Source organism: Melospiza melodia, chromosome 6 (assembly GCF_035770615.1).
Source record: "Melospiza melodia melodia isolate bMelMel2 chromosome 6, bMelMel2.pri, whole genome shotgun sequence".
In the NCBI taxonomy this organism is placed as follows: Eukaryota; Metazoa; Chordata; class Aves; order Passeriformes; family Passerellidae; genus Melospiza; species Melospiza melodia.
The window spans coordinates 55,115,998-55,138,114 of record NC_086199.1 but is presented as its reverse complement, the minus strand read 5'-3'; the positions used below and the strand labels follow the sequence as shown (position 1 = coordinate 55,138,114).

Genomic DNA, 22,117 nt, shown 5'->3' with positions numbered 1-22,117 from the left:
CTGTCCCCAGCGCCATGAGGGGACACCTGGAGGTGACAGGCAGGGGGTCAGGGCGCTGAGATTTGCTTGGATCTGGTGTATCATCGGGGGAGGCACGTGGTGGCACTTGGGGACCAGGGCACAGGGTGGGTGACAGTGGCCTCAGCCACCTGTGGAGGATGGTGTCACCTGCCGTGTGCCTCGCCATGCAAATGTCACAGCCCAGCCGCCGCGGGGACCTGGGCCGTGACATCCCTACAGGGTGGGGACACTAAATGTCACCCTGTGGTCCAGGAATCCCCTGGGAGAGGACAGGTTTCCCAAGGGATGTGGAGGGCAAGAGCCCCACAGGCCTCTGAGGACCTGTGGCCCTAGCAGGGGGTGATGGGACACTGGGACAGCTGCCACCACCTGCCAGGACACAGTGGGGACACCGGGACAGCTGCCACCACTGATGGTGCTCCAGTTTCTTCTCGAGCAGCTGAGAAAGCCACAGTGTTGGGGACAGGGGGACACAGGAGGTCCCAGCCCTGGCCTGTCCCCTCCACTTCCTCACAGACAAATGGGCAGAGCTCACACTCAGGGATTTTAGTTGGTCTTGGTTTTTCTTTCAGGTTTTTTTTTAATTCCAAAAATCCACCCCCAAGAAACAAAATATTTCCCGTGGGAGGTTGGGGTTTTCCCTCCCCACACAACAGCTTGCCCAGCCTGGTGCTAATATGGCATGAACAAAGAGCCTCTCTAAAAATCCAGCACTGGAGAAGGCTCAGGAAGCAACCCCCCCCCAAAATACAAAAAAATTAAAAATAAAAAAAAAGGAAAAATAAAGAAAACCAAACCCACTTGCCCAGTAGGTGCCCTCCCTTTACCCCAGCCAAGAACCCCCAACGCCAGCTGAGAGAGTGCAAGACTTGGTTTGCTTTTACCCTTAATGCTTACATTTAATTTTAAAGCACAAACATCAGAGATGGACTCTAAATCGCCAACAAAAAAATAGATATTTACAATATTTCTCCGGGGAAGGGAGGGAAGGAGGAAGGGAGGGAAGGGGAGATCGAAACAAAACAAAACCACAACCAAACCCTTAAACAAGTGACTTTGCTTGCAGGAGTTGTCTTTAGGGAGCAGGCTGGGTTGGTTTTAAATCACTAAGTGATTTTTATTATATATAATTCTCTTTTTTTCTTCCCCGTGGATTTGCACCACGCCGGGGTGGTGAGGAGGGTGGCACGCCGGAGTCTCTGCGGCCGGAGGGCGGGGACACGGCGGGCAGGGGGTGCTGTCCCCGCGGAGCAGGGAGCACCTCGCCCCTCTCAACCCCAGCTCTGGACATTTTTCTTTCGCGTTGCAAAACTCAAAAGGAATCCAAAGGAAACAGAAAAGCTTAAATTCTTCCGATGTCTTTTCCCGGGAGCCGCCGCCGAGAGCGGCCGAGGCCGAAGGCTCCTCCTCTCGCCTGGGGGGGTTTCCTGCTCCGAGCGCTCCGGCTCCGCTTCGGCCGCACTGCCCCTCGTCACAGGCACTGCGGGATTGTCCCCAGTGTCCCCCTGCGGGGACAGAGCCCGCGGGCCGCCTCTCCTCCTTTATTGCTTCTGAAGCAGCAGGGGGGGGTGCGGGCTGCCCCCCCGGGGAGCCCTGCGGGGCTGGGGACCGGTGGTGGCACGGAGGGGACACCCCGGATTGTGCTATCGGTACGCTGCCAGGGAGAGAGCAGGGTGCTGACACCGGGGGGACAGAGAGGGGGAGCGTCCAGGCCCAGGCAGGACAGGGAGGGAAATAAAATAGTGACCCAGAAAAAGAAGATTCCAACCTTTTTTCCTTTCTTTTTTTTTTTTTTTTTCTTGTCTTTTTTTTTTTGTTGTTTTGTTTTTTTGTCTTTTTTTTTGTTGTTTTTTTTTAAAGTGCAAAAAGCTCTCTGCTGCCCTAGAGAGAGGTTCTTTGGACCAACCATTCATTGCAAAGGAAAATCGGCAGCGAAAAGGGGGTGGGGGGAAGGAGAGGACGATGCCAGTTCGGTCCCAGGCCGCGGAGCAGCCCTCGCCCCTCCGGCCCCAGAGTGCTTCGTGGTGCCGGCAGCTGGGCAGGAAGAGGAGGCAGCTCCTGTCCCCGCCCCGCGCTCACTCACCCCTGGCTGATGCTTCCCGAGTCCTCCCTGAGCTCTGGTGTACCTGTGGGTTCTCCCCTGCTCCATCCCCTCGGAGAGACGAGTTATCCCCCAGCCCCTGCTCCCGGGACACCCCCGGCCACGGGGCTCCTGCCCTGGGTGCTCAGAGAACCGCCCGGATGTGTGGGAGGAGGAGGGGCATGGATAGCAGTCCCTGCAGCCAGTCGAGGGGAAGGCGAAGGGAAAGGGAAAAGGGGGGGAAGAGCGCAGGGAAGCACCGGGCTGGTGGCGGCACACAGGGGGACGGGGTGTTCTGGCTCTGCTCCCGCTTCCTCGGAGAGACCTCGACCCTCAAGCTTTGTGCTGCCGGGGAAGTGACAAGTGTTTCAAGGCAAGGAGACGACGGGGACGAGGGGAAAAGCTGGGGGGAGAGGGTGCCCCATTTCTCTGCACAGAGGCCTCTGTCACAGCCCCGCCTCGGGAGCGGCCAGCCTCCGGGCCGAGGCTCCCTGCCATGTGCCCGTTCCTCCTCTGGTACTGGCCAGCCTGGCGGGACATCTTCCTCGGCAGAAGTCCCGGGGAAGGAGGAGGAGGAAGGACAGCGGAGCGAGGCCAGCGCCGGCCCTGCCTGCCGAGTCAGGTGGGAGGCAGCGGCAGGACACGCAGGGCAAGGGGGGGAGCTGGAGGAGGGGCTCTCCGAGAGGGGCGGGATGGGCTCTTTTCCTTCTCCTCAGTCTGCCCCGGGGAGGGTCTCTAGCTGATTTTTTGGATCAGCTTCTCATCGGACAGGCAGTAGAGGCTGTTGATGGACAGGTCCGAGATGAAGTGCTCACAGGCTTTGCGGGTGATCTGTTTGCAACCCCGCAGGTCGATGAGGGTGACGTTGGAGATGCGGCGCAGGTACAGCAAGGCCTGGTCCGTCAGCTTATTGCAGCCTGTGGGCAGAGAGCACAGGGAGCGTGAGGGGGATGCCTCCAGCAGCCAGCACTGGGAGGAGGAATGGGAAACCCAGGAGGCACCTGGAGCAGGGCACGCACCTGCCATGTTGAGCTCGGTGAGGGAGTTGCGTGTGGAGGAGCCCACGGCGGTGAGGAGGTTGGCCGACTGGTCCGTGAGGTGGTTGCAGTGGCTGAGGTCGAGGCGGGAGAGCAGGGGCATATGGCGGATGATCAGGCGCAGCGTGGCGTCCGTGATGTCCAGCCCGGCGAGCCGGAAGTCGATCATGTTGCGGAGTTTGCTGCGATTGTCCTGACCTGCAAGGGCACAGGGAGAACCGGAGTGGACAGGCTGCCCTGGTGACCTTGCCTTGTTGAGCCCAGGCAGCCCCAGGGGAGCAGCTGCAGCTTACTGGGTTTGTCTGTTGGAGGCGTGAGTAAGTCCCGGATCTGAGGGTCCTTGATTCCTACTGCCCACCGAAGATCGAGGGTCCTGAGAAGGGGGCAGCTGGAGGTACTGAGGGCACAGACTGCAGACCAGGAACAGCCCGCTAGGATGAGGTCTTTCAGGCCTGGCACAAGGGAGGCAGGTAAGAAGTTAGACAGGTTTGGTAGGCTCCCAGGCATCCCAGATCTCACCCATCTTTTTCCAGGCACATGAGGATGCAGGTTCCCTCCCTGCCTGGGGTGGGACACTTGCTGGGTGATGGGACCCAGGAGCTCCCAGGCTTGTGGGGTGTGTCTCCCCATGACCCAGCCCTCAAGAAGCCTTGGAGAAGGCTGGTGGCAGAGGAAGGGACCCCTCCCCAGCCCACACTCACCTGGCAGCCTGTTGACGAGCCATGTAAGCTGTTTTTTTGAGATGTTGGTCCAGCTGAGGTCAAGGCTGACCGGCTGCCTTTTGATGATGCCGCTCAGCGCCTGCGGGGTGATGGACTTGCACCTGCTCAAGTCTATCTTTGTCCACAATCTCTTGTCACAGCACCTGGGGACAAGGACAAAGCTGAAAGTTGAGTCCCAAGAGTCCCATGGGATAACAGACAACTAGCAGGTTGCCCAGCCCTGGTGTGGCCCAGCCACAGAACAAGGTTGTTCCTCCTGGCTCCCATGGGTTTCCTCAAACATGGGAGGCTGCTGAAGGTGTTGGGCCACCCAGCACAGCCCCAGCAGGGTTTTACTGCCCCAAAATAAAACTCCAAGTTGCAGCTGCAGGCTTGCTTGTCCCCATCTGGGTGTTCCTCCTGATCTTAAGGATCCTTACTCCCGGTGGGCAAAACACTGTGTCCCACCCCACAGCCCCAGCGGAGCTCACTCCTTTGCCAGGAGCAAACTCTTCCTCTCCCATTGGAGTTTGTGGAGAGCCGGGACCTGATGGCAGCTTAGCTGAGTCCCTGAAGGTGCAGGCGAGGGGACACTCCTCCACCACACCACTGCCACCAGCTGCTGATCAAAGCAGGCAATCCCTGCTGCTCAGCTGTTAGAAACCTCCCAGTTTCCATTGCTGTCTGTTCCCAAGCCCTCCATGCACAGCTGTCCTGGTGCCAGCATTGTCTTCTTTGGGCCTGCTGTCCCCCGAGGCGTTTCCAGCCAGCAAAGCCAACCCGCCTCAGCCTGCCTTCCCTGCCTGCTGGGAGGAGAGGCAGCAAGGGAGGCCAGGAAGGGCAAGCACCATCAGCATGATGGGTGAGGGAAGGGCACTGGCATCCCACAAGGACACGGCAGGGGACAGCTGAGGGGACAGGAGGAAGACAGAAGAGAACAACAGAGATGGGTACACACATGGCAGAGGCAGCAGGGCTGGCTACAATGGCACTGCCTGGCTCTGGGAGCGACAGGAGGGCACTGAGGTGACAGCTCTCACCCTGCTCCCTCTGGGTGTCCGCCACAGATGTACTCCCAGCCCCAGGACGTGTCCCCACACTCACCACTTGTACCAGGTCTTGCACACCCGCATGCACTCGCAGAGCTCCCTGCGGGTGAGGTAGCGGAACACGGACATCCAGACCTCGCGCTGCACGCAGCTCTCCTCGCCCTCCTGCGCCCGGCCCCCGCGCCCGTTCAGCCGCGCCGCCCCCCCCTCCTCCGCGTTCTCATCCTCCTCCTCCTCTTCCTCCTCCTCTTCCTCGGCGGCCGCCTCGTCATCGCCCCCGCTCCGCAGGGGCATCCTGGCGGGCGCGTGGCGCACCACCACGCGCGGAGAGTGCTGCAGGTTGGCCGAGGAGGCCGTGATGGCTTGCAGCTTGGGGACAATCGAAGTGCCGTGGACATCTTTGGTGGGGCGCTGGAGCGTCACGGTGAGGTAGGAGCCGTGCAGCTTGGCCTTCTCCACCTCTGACAGCTCCTTCTTGCCGCTGGGGTTGTTCTCCTTCTCCCGCACCATGGTTCTCTCCGTGGCCTGGAGCCGCAGCAGCTGCCGGCGCTTGAAGCGCTCGTCCCGGCTGGCGCTGTGGTGCTCGCTGGGCCCGGCGCCCGGGGACGAGCGTGTCACCACGCCGCGGGGGGACGCGGGGTCGTGGATCAGCTGCAGCATCGGGGTGGGCGAGTTGGGCGGGGGGGTCAGGGGCTCCTCGCAGCTCCGCAGGGGCCGCAGCACCTTGGCTTGCGCCGTGTCGTCATCGCTCTCCTCCACCTTCCGCTTCTGCGGGGAACGGGGGCGGCTGGTTAGCGGGAATGAGGCCTGGGGAAGGCTTTTCCTTCTTCTTCTTCCCCAGGAAAACACCACAGTGCAGGCAGAATCTGCACCAGCAGTGCCCAGTGAAATCACAGAATGGTTTGGGTTAGGTAGGGACACCTTCCACTAGATCAGGTTGCTCCAAGCCAAATCCAACCTGGCCTTGAACACTTCCAGGGATGGGGAATCCACAACTTTTTTGCTTAATCTCTGCCAGGGTTTCACCACCCTCAGAGTAAGTAATTTCTTTCCCACAGCTCATCTAAGTACCACGAGGACCAGAGTCCACCCACACCAGCAACAAGCATTATCTTAACCCCTTCTCAAAAGGGGTGTCCTTTGAGGCTGGGGGTGGCTTCCACTCCGTGCATAACAGTCCAGTGTCTCCTACAGTGGAATAGCTCAGGCTCTCAAGTGCTGCACCCCCATGATTCTCATTCTCACTGATCACTGCACCCCCCCAGCCCATGCTGGTAGAACACATCCCTGGCAGGATGCAGTGGGAGGGATGGAGGACACAGATCCTTGCCTTGCTCCTTACCTGGCCCTTCTCTGCGTCGTCACCCTGGTAGCACTTGGGGCACTCCCAGCAGTTGGGGAGCTCATCATTGAGCAGTCCTTCCCCATCCATCTGCAATGAGAGGAGGGGGTCAGCAGCAGCCCAGCCCCACAGCAGAGTCCCCCTTTGTCCAGCACATGCCCTGCTCACCTGCAGACAGCCAGGGTGAACAATCTCGTTGCAGACACAGCACTCCATGAGCTTCTTCTCAAAGTCCTGCGAGTCCTCGTTCTGATCCACCTCCCCACAAAGTGCACACGTGACCGAGTGAGGCAACCTGGGCTACAAAGGAAAGCAGGGCTGACACCAGGGCATGGTGGGACAGCCTTCCTCCTTTCCTCTCCTACTACCTGAACCACGGAGAAGCAACCAGCTATCCCCCAGGAATCCAACTGGGACTCACCGCCAAGCACTGCCGGAGGACACAGGACTGCTTCATGCGGCCGGGCCCGCCGAACTTCTTCATGTCCCTGCAGTAGTGGCACATGCCACACTCGCCCTGCATGCAGGCCTTGCATTTCCGGCACCGCACCCGCCTCCGCCGGGCGCCCGACACGATGGGGGACACCGTGGACCTGACGGGAGTGGGGCGCGGTGCTGGCTTCATGGTGTGCGGCTTGGTGATGGGGATGGTGGGCAGGCGCACCCGCAGCCGGGCCTGGAGCTTCAGCTGGTGACAGGGAGAGAGGGAACTGGGTGAGGAGAGGGGAGTGCTGTGTTCTGCTGGGATCTGGAAGGCTCTGATCCCTGGATCCTGCACTGCCACTGCAGATTCTGTGCCAGAGAGCAGCTCTGCTCCCTCAGCGCTCCACAGCCAAAGGGGCCTCGATCAGTGCTGACCTGCCACTTCTCCTGGAGCACACTCCCTAACCCATCACACCACCCCACACCCAGAGCTCCCCTTCCTCTCACCCCCTGCTAGGGCTCAAATGGGTCTGGAAAGGGCTGCTGAGTCCCAAAAGCATCCCACAGCATCCATGCTTTTCTACCAAAGCAAGGAATGACAAGGTCCACCCAGGCTGCCCTCTCTGTATCACTCTGCCAACTGCACAAGGGGACAGCTCTGGTCACTGTTTCCCGAGCTCAAGGCACACTGGGAACACCCACACCCTCCTTGTTTACAGTGCAGGTAGGACAGCACAGCTCTCCAGCTGTCACCCTGCATCCCATCAGCCCTGACAGGAAATCTGCTGGCTGCAGCATCCTTCTGGGATTGGCCGTGCTGGGCTGTGCACCACAGCTGGTGGGCTTGGGGAAGGGCAGGCTCCCAGGGATGGAGCCAGGCCTCTGAGTGCTGCACCCAAAGCGTGCCCACATCTCCAGGTCACTTCTCCCACAAAAGCTGCCCAAGATGCTTGTGTTGCACAAGGATCACTCTGTGTCCCCTGGGCAGGGCAGGCACCTCCAAAGGGCAACCCAAGAGGCTCATTTGTCTCCAGACTCCCTAACGGGGTGTTATCCATCCTTCCCAGGGTGAGGGGGTCCTGCTTTTCCCATAGCCTGCCTGTGAGCCCATCTCCTGGCAGGAAGGAAGAAGTGACCTCTGGGAGCCATCCTGGCAGGCCACAGGAAGGCAGCCTGCAGAGGGGAAGTCCGGCTGCTCCGTGCCTCCATCTGCCCAGCGAGCTCAGCCCGGGCTGCAGCTCAGCTGTGGGCCCTGGGCTATGAGCACAGCTGGACAGGGAAAGGCAGGGATGCATGGAAAGGTCCCATTGCTGAAGAGCTGACTGCTATCCCCAGGGAGAGACTCCTGGGAGAGTGCTGCCTTGCTTGGGGTTGTAAGACCCAATCCTAGAACAGGGACAGGGACACAAGGGACATGTTCACCTTAGAGTGAGGGGCTGGACTGCTCTTGACCATCAACACCACACCTCACCCACCCTACCACAGTGAGGCCTTCCCTGACACACAACATTCCTCAGGCCATCCAGGGTTCTCCCTATCAATTCAGAGAGTTCCTAGGAGAGCAGGATCGCCCCCTCCTCCCACAACAAGGCTCACCAAGCACAACCAAAGGGCTGGAGAACATGGAGCAGCCAAGGCTGATCTGGTTACCACCCATCAGCTGAGCTGGGATAACCAGCACAGTGGGAGATCTCTGGCTTTGGCCACAGTGCCATGGAGGTGGCTGCACCCAACATCCCACTTTGGCACTGCTCCCAAGGCGGGTATGGAAGCGGTGCCACCACACCCCAGGCCTGGCAAATGACTCAACACGTGACACCCATCTGGGTCCCCTCCTACCTTATCTCTCTTGGGCCACTGGACGATGGGGACGCCTGTAAGTGCCAGTTTGGGGTCGCTGTTTGCGTATTCTTCCAACAGCAGCTAATGGAGAGACAAGTGGGGAGGAACACAGCAGAGAGACAAAAAGCACAGGTGTGAGTAGAGGGAAACACAGCTCCCGCCAGCAAGGCAGGCTCTGACCAGATGCCAAGGCCAGCATGTTTCAAAGGCGGCTGGGAAGGAGCCCTCCTCTCCCCACGCCCGCCAGCAACCATCCCTCCTCCCCACATGAGACAGACAAGCTCTGTCGAGTCGATCTGCACCAGCGCTTTCATCAACTGCATTTCAGCCCCGAGGCCCCGCGCTGGGCGGCGGTGGAAGTAGAGAGCGCCAAGATTCGGCAAACTGGGGGGATTCTGGGGGGAAGGATTCATCAGCATCATCCCCCCCAGCTTCTCGCCAGGCACAGGGCAGCCTGGAGGGTGCAGCAGCAGCAGCAGGAGGATGTGATACCCCAGCATCCCCTCCGTGGCCTGGCACAAACTGCCGGTAGCTGAGAGCTGCTCCCCCGCACTGCCTCGGGATTTGGCTTTGACTTGGAGGGAAAGATCCCTCGGCACCGACCGGACTGGCACGGACTGGCACGCTGCCCTCAGGCACGACAGCCCCCCGCTCCCGGTACATGGGGCTCCCGCGCTCACCCCGGTCCTTTCAGCACCCTCCAGCACGGCCCCCTCCCCACATCCACTCCCCACCGAATTTGCTGGTTGCAAAGGTGCTTTATTTACTTGACGTTGCCATGGTTACGCAGGCAGGAGGCTCCTGCCGGCATCCCGGCGGGCGGGCGGTGCTTCCCGCTGCCAGGCAGGGCCAGGGCAGGGGGTGCCCGGCGTGCCCCCCGCCCGGTTTTCCGTGTGTCTGGGAGGCAGGAAGCCGCAGTCTCCCCTGGGCTCCCCGGCAGCGCAGCGTGCCGCCTTCAGACCTTCCGCCTCCCCGCGAGCACACGCCGAGGGAAAGGTCAGGGCTCGGAGCTCCCACACGGACATCGTGGGACCGCAGCGTCCGCCTGCCCGTGGCACCGGGGACGGGGCGGGAGTGGGGGCGGCTCAGTCACGCTCCCCGCCACGGAGCCAAGGGACCGCGGGGGCTCCCGGGTCCTGCGGCTGCATCTGGCTCGGAGCCGGGGTGGGCGACAGGCCGCTGGTCCCCTGTGCCCCGAGGCGCTGTGGCCGGCGGGACGCGGCAGAGGGGACCCTGCGCTCACACGGCCGGAGCGCCTCGGCAGCGGCGCCGGCGAGAGCGCCCCGGGAACGGGAGAGGTGAGCCCAAGCACCGGCCAAGGACCCCTCCGGAAAAGCAAGGGTCCCCCCGCGGTCCCCTCCCACCCTGTCCGGGACAGGAGCGTCCCCGCGTCCCCTCCCCGCGCCACGAGCGTTGCCAGCTGCCTGACCTTGCGCCGCTGGAGCTGCCGAGACTCTGGGGTGAAGTTTGCCGAGCCCTCTTTGTTTCGGTGCCCGCACTGCGAGGGCTGGGGCCCCCTCCCTTCTCCCGGGACACCTCCGGGGGCTGGCTCAGACCCCGGCCGGACCCCTGGTGTGCGGGGACATGGCTGGGGAGCAGCTGCGCCCCCCGCCCCGAGCGCCCCCGGCTCCTCCCCGCCCCCAGCAGCCGCACTGGCGGCCGCGTGCTCCTGCCGAGCCCTTGGGCAGCGGCGGCGGCAGCTTCCTGAGCCGGAGACAATGCTGCTGCGTCACCCACATGCGGTTCCCAGCAATGCTTTGCAACGGGAAGATGGCAGAAGAGAAAAAGGGAGCGAGGAAGCGGAGGGCAGAGCCGCGCTGCTGCAGCGCCGGGAGGGGCCGGGACGGCGGGGATTGGCGCAGGGTCCGGGCGGCGCTGCCCACCGGCCTCCCCGGGATCCCTCCCTCCCTCCGCCGCCGCAATCCGAGAGGCCGGCGCCGGGCTCCTCGGGGCCGGGCAGAGCGTGGCGGAGAGCCCTTACCCCGTCCCGCTCGGGCCCAGCCTCCCCGGCGCCTTTGTTTTGTCTGTTCCGAGGCGGGTTCGGGATCTGGGAGACCCCGCTGGAGAGAACGGGGCTTTGGAATGCAGGCAAGGGTCAATCCCCTTGCCGCTCCCCCCAGGGTCTGCGCCCCCACACTCCCGACCTGGAGGGACAAACATCCCGCCAGCCAAGTTTGGGAGCAGCCACATTCCCAAAGGCACCGGGGACCAAACCGCTAGAGGGGGACAGATCCATTCCGGGCGATCAAGGTGTCCCCAAGCAATCCCAGCCCCCGGAGACGCCCCCCAGATATACACCGCAATTAAAATGGAGGAAACTCCAGAAATAAAACCAAACAGCACAGGGGAGCAGCGGCTGCTCCCACTTCTGATGCATCCAAAGCATCCGCAGGCAACTCCAGCTTTGTGTTCCCAGGAAGCCAGTCACATGCTGACCTGGCCCGGGACTGTCACCAACTGTGCAACCAGTGACACCCTCGGGTCCCCGGCATGGGCTCTCTCCGACCCGCAGGAAGGAGTGTGACCAGTGCTGCCATCCCACCATGGGAGACCTGCCTGGCACAGCTCACAGGCCATCCTGAACTTCCTCACCCATCCCTGAGGATTCCATCCCCATTCCTCACCAAATTCTCTCTCTGCCCACTGCCTAGTCAGACAGTGACCAATGCCACACCAGAGGTTTTGAGGCGAGGTCCTGGAGACAGGACCAGCACTTCAGGGAGAGGCTTATCTTGTTTCTACAATCCTTGGTGCTCCAACAGCTCCATGCACAGGACAGATATAACCAGTTTATGCCAGAACACAGGGACCTGGCTTTAGACCTGCAGTCAGCTGCCTCATGACCATCCTCCTGTCAAAACCAGTCATGGAAATCACCACAGAGAGGTCAGAAATCATGGATGGAAGCAGTCAAAATACAACAGGACCTCTCAGAAATTCCCTCTTAGTCAATGATCCTTCCAATGACCTCCATCACACTGAGAATTTTCAGACAATTCCTGCCACAGAGCTGAAAGCACAACATTGTCAAATCCAAAGTGTCACATCCCACCAAGTGACGCTCCAGGCTGAACTCGTGACAGGACACATATTTCTCCACGTGACCCAAAACACGGACACCCTGAAATCCTGATCACCACACAAGAGGCTGTGGGAAAAGGCAGCATTTTTCTGCTCCTGGAGTGCCTGGGCACACTGGATAGCAGAGGGTGGCACACCTGCAAGTCTGGATGAGAAAACACCATGTTCTGACCGTGGGGAGCACAGACCAAAGTGCAGCTTCCCCAGCTTGGCCAGATCCCAGCTCCATCAATGACCTTACCTGGTGACACAAGGGCAAAAGTACCTGCTGCAGATTGGTGGCCCCAGCTAGAAGTTTTAGCTAGAAATGTCTTAAGCCCTTCCCAGGCTTTACAAGCCAACTTCTACTGGCCACTTCCATCACCTCTATGGAAAATGGGTTTTCAAAGTAGAGCTTTGCTGTGGTTGGACAAACTTGTCCCACTTTCCCCAGCCACTGGAGGCTGTGACTAAGGATCTTGATGCCTTGAGGATGTCAGTCCTGAGGGACAGAGTCCTGCAGCTCAGGATACTTCCAAACCTCCAAGGACAGCCAGCTCTAAGGAACAAATCCTCAGGGAAGTTGTCTGGGATCACAAAGGCTGTCACTCACAGCTCATCTGCGAGGTACAATTGGACACAGCGGCCTGGTCACACCAAAGCCACAGGCACACCTTTACTACCTCCAAAATATGAACCGATTCTTTGATCAGGTCTCAAACTCCAACTGAACACCAATAACCTTTAAGGCTCTGCCTTTAAAATGCCCAACACCAGGCTCCTTTCATCAGCCCAAGGGTGAAACACAGAGCTCCAAGCTCAGGTTCCTCCAGAGCACCATACAGGGCTCAGAAACACACACATCACATTCTCAAAGGTCACAGCACACACAGGATGCTTGAAAAGCCACAAAAACCAGAAATTCAGCCCCTAACAGCACCTAGACTCTTTCAGCCAAGAACCCAGAGCCACACCCTCTGCTCCAACACAGCAGAGCTCTGGATTTACCTGAACATTTCACAAAAAACCATCAGGAGACAGCACTTGGAAATAAAAACAACGGCAAAGACAAGGACACACGCATGACCCAGTCTGGATGTCAGCTTTGGTACAAGCAAGCAGCTGTACAGATCACCAACAGCATGGAGGGGAGCAGGAAGTAACTTTTTAGGGACTAGAAAGGATTTCTGGGGATAGAGTGAAGCTGACATTCCCACTTCAGTGCTGAAACAGCTAAAACACCAAGGCTCATTGGGTCAGCTCAACAGATGAAGGCAAATAAAATCCAAACAACCCTCACCAGCCCAAAATAACTGACTCTCAACTCCAGGTCACACCCTGGGCAAACAACTCAAAGGAACAAAGCCAAATTCACTGGGGCAAGGAAAAGGTTCCAACTGTCACAGAGTCCACAGCCAAAACTGGAAGTGAACTGCATCATCCATGAGCACTACTGCACTGACAGCTATAAGGCACACAGCCAGGGCACAGCCACCCTCCTGCTTTCCCAACCCCAAATCCCAGGGCTGTCCCTCAGGTGCAACATCAGCCTCACACAGAGGAACAGGTGGACACCAATCCCGCCCCAGGACAGGGGCAGGGTGAGGTGAAGCCCAGCTTCCCTGTGGGAAGTGCTTTGCAGTCTCTCATCCCTACCTTGACGTCAGCGATGAGGGCGTCCTCGTCCTCGATGCCGGTGGGAACGCACTTCTTGTGCAGAGGGAGCGACTCCAGCTTGTCCACGAGGCAGCGCAGCCCCTCCAGCTCAAACTGGGTCAGGTGCACCCTCCTGCTCTTGCGGGGGCTGCCCCCGCTGGGCTCCCAGGCCTGGCCGTTCTGGGAGCCGCGGCTGGAGTCAGAGGAGTCCATGGATGGGGTCTTCTTGAGAGCCGGCAGGCTGCTCCGGCAGCTCTTGCCCAGTTCGTCGTAGTCCACGCTGGCACCGTTGGCGATGGGGCTGGTGAGAATGGACCTCCTGGTCGCGGGGCGCCGGGACTCCTTCCCTGCTGCATCCTCATCATCATCCTCCTCCTCCTCCTCTTCCATGTTCACCGAGTCCGAGGAGCTCAGCTCCATATCTGCCATGATGGAGAAACAGGAGAGCAATCACAGGAAGTGTTCTGTGTTTAGTGGGATCTCCCCCAGTCATGAGGGATGCTGGAGCAACAGATTTGTAGGAGGTGAAAGGAACAGAGAAGCTGAAAAAGCTGAAAACAGCTAAACACCCTTCCCATTCCTGGCTTGTCTGTGGGAATGCAGGGCACCAGATATGGAGAAAGGTCCCAGAGGAAGAAATAGCAAATGCTCTGGATTGAATTTCATGTCGTAGACTTAATTTCATGGAATTGGGTTGGAAGGGACCTGGACTGTCATCTAGCCCAACCCCAGTGCCATGGGCCTGGACGTGCCATGGGCCTGGACATCTTTCACTTCATCATATTGCTTAAAGCCCTATTCAACCTCATTTTGCTTTGGAGGGCTTGGGATCTCCAGCTGAGGGCTCAGGATCTTGATGCTGCCTTCAAGATGCGATAAAGAGGATGTGGACTCACTCATGACCGTGAGGTCGCTGAGACCTCCAAGTAACAGTGTCAGCCCCTCAAACCCTGTGTGCAGAAGGCCCTGGCCAGCCAGAGAGAATTCCTGTCCACAGCACCGTAGTGGCCACAACAACTTCCCCCCACCTCTTCTGTATAAGACTCTGAACTGGTGGTGTGCTGGTTTCACAGCTGTGAGGAACCTGGGCTGCTGCAGGGCCAGAGGAGGAAGCAGAAATCTGTCTGGTTGTGACTTCATGCCCAAAAAAATCCCCACCCAGCCCTCCCCTGCCTGGCACACTGCTGAGCCAGTGCCCCAGGAGGAGGGTGCAAGAAGCCAGTTGGATAGGGGTAAGGAAGGCATAAGGGCTGGACTTACCCATGCTGAGGGATTCCTTCTGGAAGTCCTTGGTCAGGTGGGAGCGGCTGGTGATGCAGTACACGTAGCGCTCCAGCACGTACCAACACATCTCGTAATAGAAGGGATAACGAAATTTATTTGGGACCTGCAAAACAGGCAAGAGGATCTGTCAGGCCTCCTTCCCACTGCTGCTCTCAGATGACAGATGGCACACCAGGAGTGGCCCAGTGTCCAGCACGGGTCTCCCACAGGTCCTTACCCGTGTGCGGTCCTCGATGCTGTAGATCCGGAGCTGCATAGGGATGTTGAAGCTGTGTAAGAAGTTGCCACCAAAAACCAGCGTGTCCATGGGAGTGTACACAGCATGGATCCAACCTTGGGGAGAAAGCAGAGTTGGAAGAATCCTTCTGATCCATCATGCATAGCTTTTTGTCACTCTGGTGTCATCCTAGATTGTTTCCTAATCACATTAGGCCTAGCACCAAGGGGAACAGCCTTCTGAAGTCTGTTCCAACACTCTAAACACCTTCAAAATAACTCAAGTTCCACTCCTTATCTCCAAGGCTAAGCAATCCAGCCAAGTCCAACATCTGGGGAATTCCAGAGTGGGTTTCCTTAAGGCAAAGCCACTCAGTTCAGGAAAGTGTCAGTTGTGATAACAGGACTCGAGTGAGTTGTGCAACCCCTGGTGTTTTCTGTTCCTGGTCCTGCTGTATGCCACAGCTCTGTCACAAGACACCCAGGAAGCTGAGGAGCTGCCTTGAGCCAGCCTGTCCTGAACCTACACTGTTCCATGTGTCAACATGACAGGATCTGGGAAAGCCTCCTTTAATAATTAATCAAATGTGATATGAGCCAGCCACAGCTTTCCTAACACTTGGGCTGGATGCACAATGCCATCACAGGCGTGTTTTGGGAGGTGGCAAGCAAGAGGACAGAGCCACATCACATCTCCCTCTCCCACTGACTCATGAGGGAGCTAAATCCTGCCAGTGTCCCAGGATTTTCAGTGCTGCCACAACCCTGGCCAAGACCAGGATGTCCCTGCCCACCCTGAGGGTACCTGAGGGGATGACAAATGTGTAGCCCTGCTTGAGCTCGATGCGCTGGCACTCTGACACTCTGTCTCCAAGGAAAATGTCTCCCTGCTTCCCTGAGAGAAGCCAGTTTTCATAGAGCTCCAGGTTCTGGGGTGTGGGAGGGATCAGCCAGAAGATCTGCAAATAAAGACAACACACTCATCTAAGTCATCACACAATGAACAGCTATGGCTTCTGCCCAACATCTGAATCTCTTCCTCATCCCTCTCCCTAAGAACTTCCCAGCAAAATGACTGCAACAGCTGCCCCCCTCGAGAGGGTGAGCAAGGCCTTTTCCAGCCTGACACAGAGTGTTACAGGTAGCCTGAGCTTGGGAAGCTTTTTAAGCTATGATTTACATCAGTGTCAAGAGATACAGAGCCCAGGAAAGCCACCAGAGTGACAAGGAGATTTACTGACTTTGATTTACATGTTAGAGCTACACCTGAACTAGGGATTGGCACCTGTCTGGCTACATGCAATATAGATAAATTTAGGGTGGAAAAGATTTCAATTTGCTGTCTGGGACCTGCATCCTCAAGGATTTACACAAAAACAGACCAACAGCCACTTTCCTAAAGCACCTATAGCTGTCCCAATAGGCACTGTCCTACCTTTCCCCCTCGGTGGATGTGGTACCACACAGAAGTGCCACCAAAGTCCACGTGGAAATCTGTGTAGCAGCCCTTGACACTCATCAAACAGTATCTGGTGGAAAACAAGATGAGAAGGTGAAAATGAATGGTGATCCACACTTTGGAGCAGATATGACATTCCAAGGGTCCCCCAAACCCAGGCCAATGGTTCAGAGCAGTGTAACAAACCACTCAGCCCCTTTTCCACACAGCTAAAGGGGATTCAAGAAGTGACTGCAGCAGCCTTACAAGTTTCACCCACAAAAATAAGCTGGGAGACTGATCCTCCTCCTTCCCCTTGGTACACACTGCTGCTCCCTTGGGCAGTTTTCCTGCAAGAGATTGTTTGCTGCCTGCCACAGCTCAGGAAGCCACTTACTTCTGCACCTTTGGATACTGCATCTCCAGGATGGCATTGGTAGACTCTGTCTGACTTTCCTTCAGGTGCCTGGGCCACATGTTGTCAACCCAGTCAATCAAATCCACCTACAGCAGAGAGGGAGGAGACATGAGCAGAGAGAAAAGGGGCACAGCAAAACCTTTTGCTACCCCATGCTGGCAAATCCCTTTTTGGTCCTGGGACAGTGTGCTTCTGGGACAGTCCTACACATAAAGCACGCAGGATCAGGTGTTCAGATGCCAGCTCTGGACTTCCATAAAAAATATGCCACACAGTATCTCCTAGGGGTGAGATTTAACTCCCTAAACTTCAGGAGAGTCAGAGATGTCAAGGTTCCCTCTGCAGTTAACAGAGAGAAGTAACTGGCCCCACACAGCTGCCACTTCCACTCTGCTGACTGCAGAGGTAGTTCAAGATGTTCATCCCACCCAACACCACCTCCCACAACTCATCTTCCCAGCACAAAATAGCTTCCTGCTCCTCTTCCAGCACACCTCCAGTGCTGGCCTCCTCTCCCCTCAGAGATTTCAGCATTTTGCATCAGGAACCCTCCCTGCCACACTGTGCAGAACTCAGACTTCCATATTTCTAACTGCTGACAGCCAACAAACAGGCTATCTCTCCACAGAGTGACATGCCAGGGACTTGGCCATGGTCACCACAGCCTGACTAGGAGATCAGCTCCAGCAGCTTCCAGACTGACATCCCTGCTGGGCCCATGTGTGTTCTGAGTAGCTCTTCTACCACATCCCAATGCCAGGCTGCACCTCGCCTCCAGACTTCCAGGGAAAGCAGATCCCTGGGGAGGAAGAGCCCCACTCACCGTAGCAGGTCTCTGCACCAGGTTCTCCAGCTTGGTGTGGCTGAACTCCAGGCTGATGACGTTGTAGAGTTTCTCCCGCTCCTCCTCTGGCGTTTCGTAGTAGCGCGCCCACTGCGCCATGGACATCTCGATGTCCCGCTGCGTGTTCACGTCCATCACATCCACTATCCGTCTGCTCCCTGCCACAGTGACAGACACGTCACTGAGCTGTCCCTGTGCCCCACGGGCTCCAGGGGGCGGGATCCTCAAAGACCCCAGCCACACAAGGGAGTGCAGGGTGGCTCTGGACACTTACCCACACACAGCCGCACATCGTTCACGCTGAAGTCCGGATCCGGCATCCTGTGGGACAAATATCTGGCTAAAAAGACCATCAAGTGCTTCTGGCTGCACTCTGTGACCCAGGAATTGGCACCCTGAAGGTACATCTGTGCTGATTTGGTGCTGGAGAAGGCCATGGAAGAGGATCTCTAGGGGCACAGGATTGGGGTGAACACTAGGACAAACTTCTGGCTTGGGAAGCAGGCTTGGGAATAGGATGTACCATTCCCAGAGCTGCTGTACAGTGACTTCTAGCAAAGGAGCCAGGAGGCCTTGAACTAAGCAATCCCATCTCTCATTTTAAAGGCTGCTTGTGTGAGTTATCCCAGTCCAAAGGCACGGCCAGAGCAGGACACGCAGTATATTCCACTGACACAGCAGAACCACTCCAATGTTTGTACTGGCACCCTCCTCTGTACAAACACTGCTGTCACAGGCAGAGCAGGCTGGCAGCCATTTGAGCAGCTCTTGACCCAGAGAAATATCCAAAAGCTCAGGAGAAATCCAGTTTCAGCCACACTGTAATACCCAGTATTAAATCTCCACCCTCCCAAGTCACCCAGCAGTTAGGCTGAGCCTGGCATGACTTCCTACCCAATTCACCCCAGCAAAGAACATCCTGCACTGGATGAGATGTCATCCATCAGTTCACAGCTATGGAACCTCATGGTTTCAGAGCAGTGCTGTTGGTACTAGCTCTGAAAGTTTGTGAGGGGTCATTTATTCCCTCTAATCAACCCCAAAAACACTGACCCAGTTTACACTTAGAGCTGCAAACCTCAATGGATGTACTGCAGCAAGAGAGGCAGACAGAAGCTTAGAAGTTCGGAAAATCAGGTTGGAATTCTGGAAAATGCCAGAAATACTACAAATTGTTTGATTCTCTGGCAATAGATGCCTATGTTACTAGGAAAGAAACCCAGCCAGATGTTGCATCAGAGCAGCAGTGGGACTTTCCAGACATTTGGTGGAATTCTGATCACCTACAGCCAATTCAGTCCTCTTATTTTCAGTCCAGACAGACTAGGAAGAAGGGGATAACTGAGCTGGAATATATTTCTCTCTGTCCACTGCACATAAAGAACAGCATGGAGATGAGAGTCAAACCAGCCTAGCAGAGCCAGGAGCAGATCCCACAGAGTGTGGAGAGATGAAGGAATTGGCCAGAGTCACCCACCACTCCATGCTCCCAGCACTTACTTTATCCCCAGGCCGTCGGAGCTCCTGAAGATGAGTGGGTCCCTCAGGCCACCCCGCTGGATGTACTCAACTGTGAAGTCTGGTGTGGGGAGATAAGAAGAGGGAAAGTTTAGGAGAAACTCCTTCAGAGTGTTCTAGACATGCTCAGGTTGAAAAGGTTCTGTGGAGATCCCTAGACCAACCCTGCTCCTCACTTTTCTACACTCCTTCAGAAATCCTGGAACTCCTTTGCAGCTGTTCTCAGAGGCAGCAGGGTGTGTGCTGCTGACAAGCCTCAGACAGGGCCCCTAAGGAGGGTTTGCTCCAACAGGCTGCTCCTGACAGGTGAACAGCCTGGATTTTGGTGCTCACTTCCCTAGGAAGCTTAGAGCCAAGCTAGAGATGCCTTGCAGAGGCGCTCCTCCCTCCCAGTAAATCCTCATGAGGGGCTGTGTGATGAAAAGCCATCCCACGGAGCCGTGTGCGTGCTGAAAGGAAGGGGAGACATCCCACACAGTCCTTGAACTAAGGATCTGGTAGACACGTGGCTGCAATTACAGGTGCTGACCCAGGCAAACCCTCCCATTCCTGGCTGCCACGTGTCCCAGCAAGCTGCAGACCAGCTCCATGCTCTCCAGAACGAGCAGTTTCCATGCCATTCCCCACACACACTCCCTGGGACCAGCAGCCCCAAGACAAACCTTTGCCTTCCATGAAGACCACGAAAGTTGAGTTGAACTTGTTGGTGGACAGCTTTTCCTCGAGGTCAAACGTTCTCTTCCCTTCAATCTCATCATCGGAGATGCCGTCGTCCTCGTAACGTCGCCGCATCGTGCCACGCTGAGGGGAGAACACCGGGAAGGGAGAAGTTATGGACCAGGAAGGGAAGCTATGGAGCAGGAGGAACAATCAGAGCCCCTCATCCCAGCCTAACACAGCTCAGCCTCTAGGGGAGCTCAGGTCTGTCCTGAACCCAAAACATAGCACGGAAACATCAGCTTGGCCCCTCCTCCATCCAGATTTGTGTTAATTGGGCTTTATGAGACAGATAATCACTCCTAATGAACTCTCACACGGAAATAAGGGAGGAGGGGAGAGAGTTTAGTGTAACAGAGGCAAAGAACAAAGAATCAGTTCCCCACTTTTACAGGTGCATCAGTATTTTGCTGCACTAGAGGTAAAGGCACTTGTGAGTTTAAACCTCTGCCAGAACAACAATGATTTAAAAAAAAGACTCGCAAGTTTTCATCTTTGGCTGTGCCTGTACACAGAAAGCTGATTTATTCTCTTGTTTGTGTGGAGAAGAATAGCAGAGTGGAAGGAACAATTTTCTTAGAGGGTCTTGTAAGCACATCTGTACAGGGATTCCTGACAGACATCCTCTTCTGACATTGCTGGATCTGGAAGAAATTACTGTCCCCAGCTGCTGGCCCCCTGGCCAGAGAGCAGAGCCCTGCGTGGGAATGCTCCCTAAATCCCCTCAGATAAAAGGCAAACCTGCTCTGCATTAGCCAAGCTGCCTTCCCTTAATTAGGGATGTTCCCATTATCAAGCGTGCACACCAACTGCAGGGCCAGCAGACAGCCAGGGACGGGATGGGGCAGGAGGTGACACAGCTGCTGGCACCTGCCTGCAGCAGGGAGGGGCAGTGTCACATCCCCAGCACCGCCACCAGAACCAGCCTGCCATAACCTCACTGGAGAAAGAGGAATGAACTCCTTCGTACAGAAGCACTGCTTTAAATAAATTTTTTTAGATTAATTAGATGAACCAGTGCAGGAGCACGTAGGGACACACACAAAAAAAGGCTTTTCCCCCACCCCCTCCAACATTTAATTTTAACTCCCAGTTTCAAGCAGGCTGATGGATGCACAAGGAGTTCCCCTGCCATCAAGACAGAGTCACTCAGCCATTGTTCACAGCCCATTGACGGTGCTCAGCTTTCCAACCTCCCTACCAAACCCCGAGTGACTGGGACACAAACACCTCATCAGCCAGGCACCAACAATTGGCTGCTCCTGAATGGGGCACTTCAGGCAGAGTCTTCAGGATCCTGCAGCCAGCGTCTGTCCAATGGCCCCGAGGATTAAACAGTCTGGAAAAGGGCTGCTGTGTCCTTTGTCTTAAACCATCCACTAAAGATGAGTGGGATCTCCCCGTTTTTAACAGCACAAAAACTCACTTTACTTGTGGGTTTTTACAGAGATACTTGTATAAAGGCAGGAAAATGCATTTAAAAAGCACAGACATATGGGAGTGGCACCAGCAGAAGTGACCTATTCCTTGGGAACACTTGGATTTTCACACTGCTAAGGCTGGGCTGCACTCACCAAAAACTGCAACTCCCAAATGTTCCTCTGCCTTTAAACTGAGGCTGGCCCTTCCAAGGGGATGCATCAGAACTTGAAGTTAGACATATAAACGTGTTATGACTGTGTTATAATGGATGATTAGCCCACCTCATAACGCATTTATCCTTAAAAATCACGGAATCCATGAAGCCTGTGTGGTACTCAGCTTTAAAATGAAGGTACATAGCAGAGAGGGCCTCTGGCCTGTGCAGGATTTAGGGACAATGAGCAAACCTCAAACTCAGCTTTTCCTAAAGTACCCAGAATTTTGGGGAAAGGCCCACTTCATCCTATTCCTTACTAAAGCACACCAGGGAAGTTCAAGGCACACCTATGCCGGGTAAGGATGTGAATCACCTTCCAGCATCACCAACGTTTCACTCTTCCCAATCCGAGGCAAGTCTAGGACTACAGATCCCAGCAGGCAGCTCTGTCAGAGAGGATGTGCACAAAGAGGAGGATTCTGCAGTCCATGATCTCAGATGCTTTAGGATCAAGCAGGACTAGGCTGCTTTTGGACCTTCTCCCTTACTCCAGACACTCACTTTTAGGGGGAAAAGCAGCTCCTTTGTCTTTGCTGGACTCAAAACCTCACCTTTTGGGAGGAAAAGGTTTGGCATGGAAAATCTGGCAAGAAGAGGCTATGTCCAAACCACTCCCTTAATAGATTATACTTGACTCCCCTGGCTACACTTAACCAGGAGCAGGGGTTTCTGCACTGGGCTGGAACTCAGGTGAGCCCCATTGGAGGACAAACCTCGGGATACCCAGGCTGGAATGCAGCTCCAGCCACAGACACGATGACCAGGCATTGTCTGTTCTTCTGGAAGTGGCACCAAGCCAAGCTCTGGACTGTGTAGAGCAGCTCATTCAACA

The 22,117-nt window shown here is 56.5% G+C and overlaps 1 protein-coding gene across 1 annotated transcript in view; it reads right to left on the bottom strand.

The window, feature by feature from the left end:
• Nucleotides 1-894: 894 nt before the first annotated feature.
• The window catches only part of KDM2A (lysine demethylase 2A), a 33,552-nt gene continuing 12,329 nt past the window's right edge, over nt 895-22,117 (bottom strand). The window contains exons 4-22 of the mRNA XM_063158250.1: nt 19,592-19,730; nt 18,912-18,990; nt 17,686-17,732; nt 17,391-17,569; nt 16,547-16,653; nt 16,147-16,240; nt 15,517-15,670; nt 14,713-14,828; nt 14,472-14,598; nt 13,212-13,633; nt 8,493-8,576; nt 6,652-6,918; nt 6,399-6,530; nt 6,231-6,320; nt 4,944-5,656; nt 3,840-4,003; nt 3,432-3,590; nt 3,121-3,336; nt 895-3,018 (exon numbers count right to left, since the gene is read on the bottom strand). Of these exons, the coding sequence (XP_063014320.1) occupies nt 2,837-3,018; nt 3,121-3,336; nt 3,432-3,590; nt 3,840-4,003; nt 4,944-5,656; nt 6,231-6,320; nt 6,399-6,530; nt 6,652-6,918; nt 8,493-8,576; nt 13,212-13,633; nt 14,472-14,598; nt 14,713-14,828; nt 15,517-15,670; nt 16,147-16,240; nt 16,547-16,653; nt 17,391-17,569; nt 17,686-17,732; nt 18,912-18,990; nt 19,592-19,730 (3,471 nt within the window). The 3' untranslated portion in view covers nt 895-2,836. The remainder of the gene's footprint in view (nt 3,019-3,120; nt 3,337-3,431; nt 3,591-3,839; nt 4,004-4,943; nt 5,657-6,230; nt 6,321-6,398; nt 6,531-6,651; nt 6,919-8,492; nt 8,577-13,211; nt 13,634-14,471; nt 14,599-14,712; nt 14,829-15,516; nt 15,671-16,146; nt 16,241-16,546; nt 16,654-17,390; nt 17,570-17,685; nt 17,733-18,911; nt 18,991-19,591; nt 19,731-22,117) is intronic.